The sequence below is a fragment of the Hibiscus syriacus genome, unplaced genomic scaffold (genome assembly GCF_006381635.1).
Source record: "Hibiscus syriacus cultivar Baekdansim isolate YM2019G1 unplaced genomic scaffold, ASM638163v2 tig00111402_pilon, whole genome shotgun sequence".
Lineage (NCBI taxonomy): Eukaryota > Viridiplantae > Streptophyta > Magnoliopsida > Malvales > Malvaceae > Hibiscus > Hibiscus syriacus.
This window is the reverse complement of record NW_024063082.1, coordinates 8,909,894-8,918,505: the sequence shown is the minus strand read 5'-3', so window position 1 is coordinate 8,918,505 and position 8,612 is coordinate 8,909,894. Positions and strand designations below refer to the sequence as shown.

At 32.4% G+C, this 8,612-nt stretch overlaps 1 protein-coding gene across 7 annotated transcripts; it reads right to left on the bottom strand.

The window, feature by feature from the left end:
• Positions 1 to 1,411: 1,411 nt before the first annotated feature.
• On the bottom strand, positions 1,412 to 6,065 carry LOC120162382 (guanylyl cyclase 1-like). 7 transcript variants are annotated; one of them, XM_039172537.1, is made up of 9 exons: positions 5,761 to 6,065; positions 5,564 to 5,688; positions 5,287 to 5,398; positions 4,730 to 4,804; positions 4,390 to 4,478; positions 4,077 to 4,138; positions 3,210 to 3,282; positions 2,039 to 2,114; positions 1,412 to 1,628 (listed from the first exon to the last, which is right to left on the bottom strand). In XM_039172537.1, exons 1-9 carry the CDS (start codon positions 5,929 to 5,931, stop codon positions 1,584 to 1,586), a joined length of 828 nt encoding a protein of 275 aa, XP_039028468.1. In that variant the 5' UTR covers positions 5,932 to 6,065; the 3' UTR covers positions 1,412 to 1,583. The 7 variants fall into 7 exon arrangements, 5 of the variants coding, with proteins under 5 accessions (XP_039028468.1, XP_039028469.1, XP_039028472.1 ...); XM_039172538.1 differs by having other exon boundaries at positions 5,287 to 5,350; XR_005519547.1 differs by lacking the exon at positions 1,412 to 1,628 and adding an exon at positions 2,275 to 2,725 and having other exon boundaries at positions 2,020 to 2,114.
• Positions 6,066 to 8,612: the final 2,547 nt, after the last annotated feature.

Genomic DNA, 8,612 nt, shown 5'->3' with positions numbered 1-8,612 from the left:
AGGAAGAAGAGAGCCGTGGTCCGGTGATATAACTTGGGACAAGTGCTCTCACGAGCATCACGTAAGCATTGATTGTTATTAGTGATGTGTAAAGGATTATCCAGAAATTGAAGAGGTTGCTATTGAGGTGAATCGAGTACTTGGTGATTGCCTCGAATGTAAGTAAAGCCTTGGATGGCGAAAAACAGGAGATAGACAATGAGGGAGGAGATAACATAGGATGATGCATGGTAAGCATTGTGGGAGGTTTCTCTGATGAAGATGAACCTTTCTTGTATGAAAGTCGGGACCGAATCGTTGGAGAACACCAAGCAGATTGCAAAGATGTAGAAATTGAGCAGACGGTTGATTGTTTTGAAATCATAGTGGCTCAAGTTTTGGAAGAGAGAGGATAAGATGATTGCAATGACTGTCAATACTATCTCACGTCAAAGGAAGAGTTTCGGGGTTCGAACCGCGATGAGAATGGTGCACCACGAGAGGACCGCGACCTCTCGGATCCATGGGTTTGAGTCTTTGAGAACTTGGGTCCATGAGCTGTCTCATCCAACACCTCTTCCATGTCGAACTCTTCCTATGAAGCTACATAACGGTCTGGGCTTTATTTATTTTTTAAGCGTCATGTAATACTTATGTTAATGGGTTAATGAAATTTAACGACTGAAATTAAAATTAAATAGACTGATAGCATGAGAGATCAAAACCACTTTTTTTACCCTATGACCAAAATCGATCATACAAAAAATATAAGAAATTATTCGTATAATTTACCCTAAGGTTATAGAAAGTTATAATATACTACCAAATAAGAATAATTGTCTGGGTTCTATTTTCTTGATCACCTTTCTCATAAATCTCTTCCAATATTTTTCCTTTAATTTCAAACACAAAAAATGTGAACAACAATCCTAGAAAATTGACGAAATCGATAATTACAAATTATTTCTTAACATCAATGGCAGTTGCATCATATAGATTTGTACGACCAAATAGGAACGATTTCAACGCCATTTTTCTAGAGAGAAGGCAAAAGAGACAGATGAAAATGCCCAAAATCGCTCGTCACACTACCATCGTGAAAGCCTATTGCAAAAGGGTCGTTTGCATTTTAGATGGTGACAATGATCAAGAAGTGGACCGAAATCTTTTGATTTATGGCTGCAAGCCATATCTCACCCAAGCTATAATTATTCCTTAATCAGCATGTTGTTTATATTCGTATCTAGGGATTCAACAACTTTTATAATGATTTAAATGTTTATGTTTCTTTGTTGGATTTAGTTCCACACAACAAAGAATCTTATCAAATTCTGTGTTTTGTATTTGCATTGCACCATTTATTTGATCTTGTTGATAAAGAGTAGAGTTTACACAATCTTGGTACGAGCAAGTTGCCAACTTTAACATTATGGAAGGGATACAGAATACACAATGTTATTATACAACAAATACATTATAATGTACAGTTCATATACAAAATGAACAAATTATTTTACAGAGGCGCCTGATTTGCAGATTAGAACTACCGGCTTGACGAAGATGAAGAATATCAGGCACTATACATATAGACTAATCGGAGAAAATCACAATATGGGGTAGTTCTGTTTCCGGCTCTCGTCAACTGATATCTACATAGAAACGTAGCAAATATCAAAGGGATGGGTAATGCTAGGCGAGAATACATTTTAGTTTGTCTCAAGCAAAGTTTAATTTAACCTGGATAAATTTTTTTCTCGTTTTACATTTCGATACTAGATTTGTAGCAATCAAGTATTTTCAAGAATTAAAAGTGATACCACTAACTATGGGCGACTGGCGAACGAAAAGCTTTGTTCTTGAAAGGATAGAGTGAGGCTCATGCATAGGATTTACTCTATTAAATACTTCGTTTAAACAAAAATTAAATAAATTAGTCCACTGCATGGCAATATGAAACCAAATGTTGGGGAAAAGCATTTCAACAAAATAACACTAATAGAGTACTATGATGCAGCAACATAGTAGAGGCAGAGGTTTTATTGTTTTATAGAAAAATTACCAGAAGAAGATCTTCATCGGTACCAAAGGACTTGCGTGCTTCTTCAAGGGACTTTGATGAGACCCTGTTGTGTTTCCTGCACATATTGTTTCTCAAGTTTATGCTTCTAGCATAAGATCAAACAAATTCTCAAGAACAAGTTTGTGGAGTTGAATTAACATCAAGGGAAACATCACTAATAAGGTAGATGCAAGTTTAGTTAAACTAGTTATATGAACACTGTGTAGCTTTTATACATCTTTCCAAGTATGCTCTTCTCTCATCCATAGCTGTTAGATCAACTATTTATCAGTAACCACAAGGTTCCAACCTGTAAATACATTTAGCCAATGGGAAATCAAGATGTTAATGGAACTCGATTGAGACATTCAGCTAAGGAGAACAACAAGATCCATGGAACACAAAAAAGTCAGAAAGCTTTTCACATAAAAATAATGCATGTAATCACAAGGATACCAATATTTTTTTATAATATGGGCTGAAAATAACAAGATAAGTCTCAAAGAAGTAGCAGAGGAAACTGACTTTGAGGAATGATAACTATAAGAAGACAGAAGATGTAAGAAAACTGGGAGGATAGGATATATCGAACAGCTTGGTCACTGAAGTCTCCAGCTATATTGATCTGACTCTTCGATCTCTTGAAAAATCTGGACATGGGTATGGGAATGTGATCCTCCGCAGACCCTCCAAATACATGGAAAAACTTAGGTCTCCAGTCATCCACAAGGGTTGCATAATGTACTGAATAAGATCCAAAATCTTCATACATTTTATGGACACCAAATTTATTGCTCCAATTACCAAACTATGACATGAAAAAGATTAAAATTGTTTGATAACTTCATACTTATTTGTAAACCAGTATCCTGAATCTTAAATTGCCAGTTAATTTTCCAGTAGAAGTCAAATGACTTTTTGCATTTTCTGTAATAGGTCCTGACGTTAAAATGTCTGGAAAGTGCATCATGGCATACATTCCTAGCGTTTGCTGCTGTATTAAGTTTCTGGACACGCTTATTTATGAACATTAGTAGTAAAATGTACCAACAATGACGGCCTTAGTTATTTAAAATGATTATATGACCTTGACCAGAACAAACAAAAAGAGATTGTATAAAAAAAATAGCAGGGAGTAGTTAAGCAGTGAAAAAGAAAGCTTAGGAAGTACCTACAACTTGCAGGATCTCTAATCTCAAACTCATCTGCTTCAGCATCATAGCCACATATCACAATATAATGACCTACAAAGAGAGCAGATTTCTCAATAATGTGATCAAATATGAAAGATTGTATAAGTTCATGGACAATATGTAACAACACTAGAATTTTTTTAGCAGAAAAAGATTAATCAACGGAAGAGAAATCTTGTTACTACTATGAGCCATCTGTTATTAACTAAATCATATTGCACGGTTCATAGATGCAGCAACTAATCCTGCAAGAGTTCTTAATCATCAATTTTATGTCAAGTAGTATTTGAATTATAAATTATTCAAAACATGGAATGAATATTTGCACTCCCAAGCAATAAGTTCAAATTTTTATAGGCAGAATTATAAGTTTAGTTAGCAACAATATGCCAAGCAAGGGAGAACTACGCAACTTCCGGTTTCACATTTATATAAGGTGATACCATACTCAGGGTTTCAAGTCGCGGTCGCATTTTCGTTCATTTCGGGTTTACCGTTATTGTGGCTGTCGCGGGCGTCGCAGGCGTAGCGGGAAACTCGGACAGCGGCAAAACCGCAATTTCGCGGATGAAATCACGTTTTCGGAACGTGATTTGAAACCCCGACCATAATATAAACATATTATCAGAATGATTCGGGCTTGACAGTGTTCAAGAAAATCATCCACAAGCATATGTTTATTTGCCTAACAAAACATTGCATCTGTTACCCATCTGTTAAACAGGAAACTGTTTGTTTTTCAAACATAAAGTAACAAGAATATATACTCATTATTAGCATCTTGATTTAAATTTTCAAATTGTATATGAAAAACAACATTCTAAAAGCAAGCCTGCAACACTAACCTGTGTATCCTGCATCATTGCCATGAAATCCAGGGATGATCACATCCCCAACCCAAGATCCACTGCAATGCAAGATTTTGACAGAAGAAATCAGTACGAGGATATCATCACTATATAAGTAATTATCATGCAAGAACTTAACCCTTTGTATAATCCCTTCTAAAATACAGGCATATAAAAGAGAAAATAGAAAACACAGGCAACCAGACACGTTAAAATGACGACTGATTCATTTCAAAATCTGAAGAAAACAGAACAAGTTATATAATAGCAACCAACTAGGCAAAAAGTTCTAAGAAATATGAATACATACCTCAATTTACACAGATCAACTAAAGCAATCACAATATACTTCCCTGACATGATCCAGCGAGAGATTTCTTCTTTGCTGATTGACCTGCACTGTAAAATGGGGCAGTTAAAAACCCCAATGAAAAAGTTAAATTGTGACAAAGACCATTCATATTATGTCATAATGGGTAAGAGAAGCTGATATTTCAACATCAACAAGACTTTCGAATTACTTTTTTTTATTGAAATGAACAAGGGATGTGGTTCAGTACTAAGCATTCATTTAAGTTTGAAGACAAAATACTGGCTATAAATATTTCAAAGGAAAAACTTTATCACTAAAGCGATCAATACATCAATACCAGTATATTGATCCCTGCTTCCACTGCCTTTTGGAATAGCTTATCTACTCGAACCAGATCACTAGGCAGATGTTCCTGCAGAATACTCGAGTAATTCCTTTGATTATTATGATAGAAACAATAATCTGACAAGCTATTCAACTGAAAAAAATAAATCATGGGAACTTAATGAGACAACAACATCCTGAAGCTAAACTATTGAACGAGGAATAGGAGGGAAACCCTACAGAAAATTTTGCAGATGTAATTTCCTTCCAAAGATGAAAACCAATGAAAATAAAGCAGTGTGCCACTTATTCAAGTTGTGCAGTCATACAGAGACATTACACAGCTGGTTAGATCTACAAAAACAAAAGCTAAATGGAAAATCGCACGCTAGCTAGCAGTTAGTAAGGCACGCATATAATTTAAATGATAAATGTTATGGTGCATAGCTTGAAGCAATAAACAAGCATGCTAATGGGAAACTTGATCCTTAATTTGAAACCAAGAAAAAAACCCAATAAATATAGACACAATGTAATTATGAAGATGCATATGGTGCAAAGGTAAGTTACCTTGTAATATGTCTCACCAGAGTAGTTTGGGTTAGCTCCAAATGTTACAGTGTAATAGGAAAACCTGACAGAAAACTTTTGCAGTAAGTAAGCCAGATCAACAGTCCAAATGCTGCATACAAGATGTCAACAAAAGTATTCATCAGAAATGGCTTGTATCAACTTATATATCCAAATGCAGCCATCTTAAGATAAAATAAAATGGTACGGATGTACATCACATCCAAATTTCCATAATCTTATATAATTCTTCTCCTACTTTGTAATGACAACATACCTGGTTGTGCTGCAAAGCTCGATCAAGTTCTGAATACTATAACCATTAATGCCGACAGTAGTCAAAGCCATCAAAACACAAGCAAGTCCACAATCCCAAGAGAACAGCTGGTTAATATGCGGAACCTATAAACACCAAACTACAGTTTAAACAAACAAATTCTAATCACAGCATTCCATAAATACTAATGCACTCACTTGAACATAATGTGATTGAGGCATCGCTGCCTCACGACCAGTTAGATTATCAGATGGCAGCTCAAAAAGGCAGCGTCCAGCTGCCACATTCATGTGATCTCCATTGTTTTCTTCCCTGTCTTCTCCGTCAGATCTAAGAATCTTGTTTAACAGAAAATATAGAGGCCACATCAAGTGAAGCCACCCTTGATCAAATTAAAACAACGCCACCGAGCAGTTAGTTAATCAGTTATAGCAACCTTCAACACCGCCACCATCAATTCAACTTCCTCCTGCAGGTTTTTTTTTCTTGCAGCGAAAAAAAACTAAATAAAATCAAAATAATGAAATTTCCACGCAATTTTGATAATTAAAACTTATTCACAATAACTAATACTCAGTCATCATAATATCATAAATTTGGTTAAATTAAGAATCTTGATTAGATTAACGTTAAACTTGGCGTTTCTTTCATCAAAATTTAACGCTTTGAAAAGCTAGTTACAACATGTTTAGACAGAAAATGAAACTAATTATCGGAAACTAAGCTAAAGCAAAGAATTGAGAGAGAAATAAACAAATAAATAAAGGAAGACAAAAGCTTACAGAAAATGACAAAATGTTAATAATAGCAGCAATGAATTCTTAATTTCTGATTTAAAACACGGAATATTAACGAAGAACTATGAATCGGAAATGGAAGAAATTCAATCTATCAAAATAAAAAGGGAAAATGAAAAACAATAACAAAGGAAGGGAAAATAAAATACCTTTGAGAAGATTGATTTTTTTTTTTAGAGTTTTGTTTTGTCTGAAAATGAGAGGAAACAAAGCAAAGCAGACACTTTCAACTGTTTCGGATTTAAAATGTTCATCGGCATTTTGCACGAGTTCTTTTTTCTGGTTTAATTCATAAATAATAGTTATATTATTTCTTTTTCTGATTTAGATATTTAATTTTTTGGTAAAATACACAAATGGTCTCAAATGGTGTTACTTTTTTGAGTCCTTCAAATATTAAAAGTTACAAAATAATACTCCCACTATAATGTGCTATTTTGTTGAGTCATCCGACTATTCATACGTTCCAAACTCGTCATCTTCTGTTAAAAAATTGGCAGTCGTCTGAGCTGGATGTTAACTATTAATTGAGATATGATAAAATATGATCAAAAAATCGTTTTAGTTGTATTTTATGGGTCAAATCTTTGTTTGTATTATGTCGTCAGTATATTGTTTGAAATATTATGTCGTTGAGTTAATGTTTGAAAGCAATGACGATGCTAGTAGATATCATTAAAATATGATTTTATCATATTTCGGTTAATGTGTTAACGTTCTGCTCATACGTCCATCAAATTTTTAACAGAAAATGATGAGTTTGGAATATATGAATAGTCAAGTGACCATTTTATAACTTTTAATAGTTAAGGGACTCAATAAAATAACATTCTATAATTGGGGGACCATTGTATACTTTACCCTTTTTATCAAAATAATTTAATACTTAATTTTGTATTAAAAATATTTTATTATTTATGTTAGAGATGAAAAGAATATTTTAATTAAAAAGGCAGAAGAAAAATGAAAATCATTCCAACTAATCCCAAACCTCCTTCTCGAATATCTTAATCTTCACCGATTAAAATATCTTTGTTAAAAATATATTCTTCTAATCAATTTATTAAATGATTAATTTATTTAAAAAACCATTTAAAAACATCAAAATTAAAAAATTTGTTACTGGCTATCAAAGAAGGAAACATAAAAATTAAGTGAGAGAAGTTGTTTGGATAGAAGAAGGAAAAAAATTAAGTAAAATTAATGATATGTTATATATGGAGATATCTTTAGATAATAATTTTTTAGTAATAACGATAAAATCTTAAAATGATTATAAAATAAAACTTTAAAAACCTACTTTAATAAAAAAAAATTAGATATCTAAATTAGAAAAAAGTGTATGATTTGAAAAATTAATTATAAATGAGTTTTTAATAAAATGGTAAATATACGGTATAGTCCTTGAACTTGACCTCAAGTTTTAATATAGTACTTGAATTTCGGTGGTCCGGTCAGATAATAAATTTGGACCTTGGTTTTTGTTCAAATTAATACATTAAGTATGTTTCATGATTCAAATAAACTATTTAATATAAGTATTAATTAGATATATAAAAATTAAGTCCAGATATTAATTTAAACGTATAAGTTTAGTTCATATGCATAAAAGAAAATATTACAAATTGAATTTTAAAATTAAAGTTAAATTCAAATATTAAAAAATATATTTATCCAATAAAAAATGAAAAAGACCTGCGAGAATGTTGCGCAATTTCATTGGGTCAACTCCATTTAACTCGGTGACAAAGTGGGCTAGCCAGCCTGTCTTTCTTTCCTTTCGGTGTGGACAACTCTGGAATTTGGATTCTCTCTCTGTGTTATTTTTTTTTTGAGATACTTTCCATTCGGATTATTTTGTATTCGAGTTTCTTTCTATTTGAGTTATTTTCGATTTAGTTTAAATTAGGTACAGTCTATATCATTCCAGTTAAAATTTAGATTAATTTTAATTAAATTAAATAATTTTAGGTTTTAGATGAAATTTAAATAATTAAGTTCGAGTATAAATCAAGCATCAGACAGGGATAAATGTATGCAAACTCCAAGAGAATCAACTGAATAACCATTACTTTTTGGAAAGTTGTTAAATTTACTTTTGTATATTAAGAGGATTGAGAAAAAAAATTGCATACTCAATTTTTTAAAGAAAAAATCAAACTTTTTGGATTTTCAAATTTTAATTTCTATATTCATCATTAATCTAAAGACAAATAAAATAATTCGAATAATCAAATTTATCAAACCTAAAT

Bases quoted from the DNA above. Each gene is read 5' to 3' on its own strand.
- LOC120162382 (XM_039172537.1), bottom strand. From the start codon at position 5,931: ATGTGGCCTCTATATTTTCTGTTAAACAAGATTCTTAGATCTGACGGA. The intron at 4,479-4,729 runs GTATTGATGTAT...CCCATTTTACAG, and splicing joins AAGCAGGGATCAATATACTG to TGCAGGTCAATCAGCAAAGA. The intron at 1,629-2,038 runs GTAATTTTTCTA...GTTTCTATGTAG, and splicing joins CCGATGAAGATCTTCTTCTG to ATATCAGTTGACGAGAGCCG.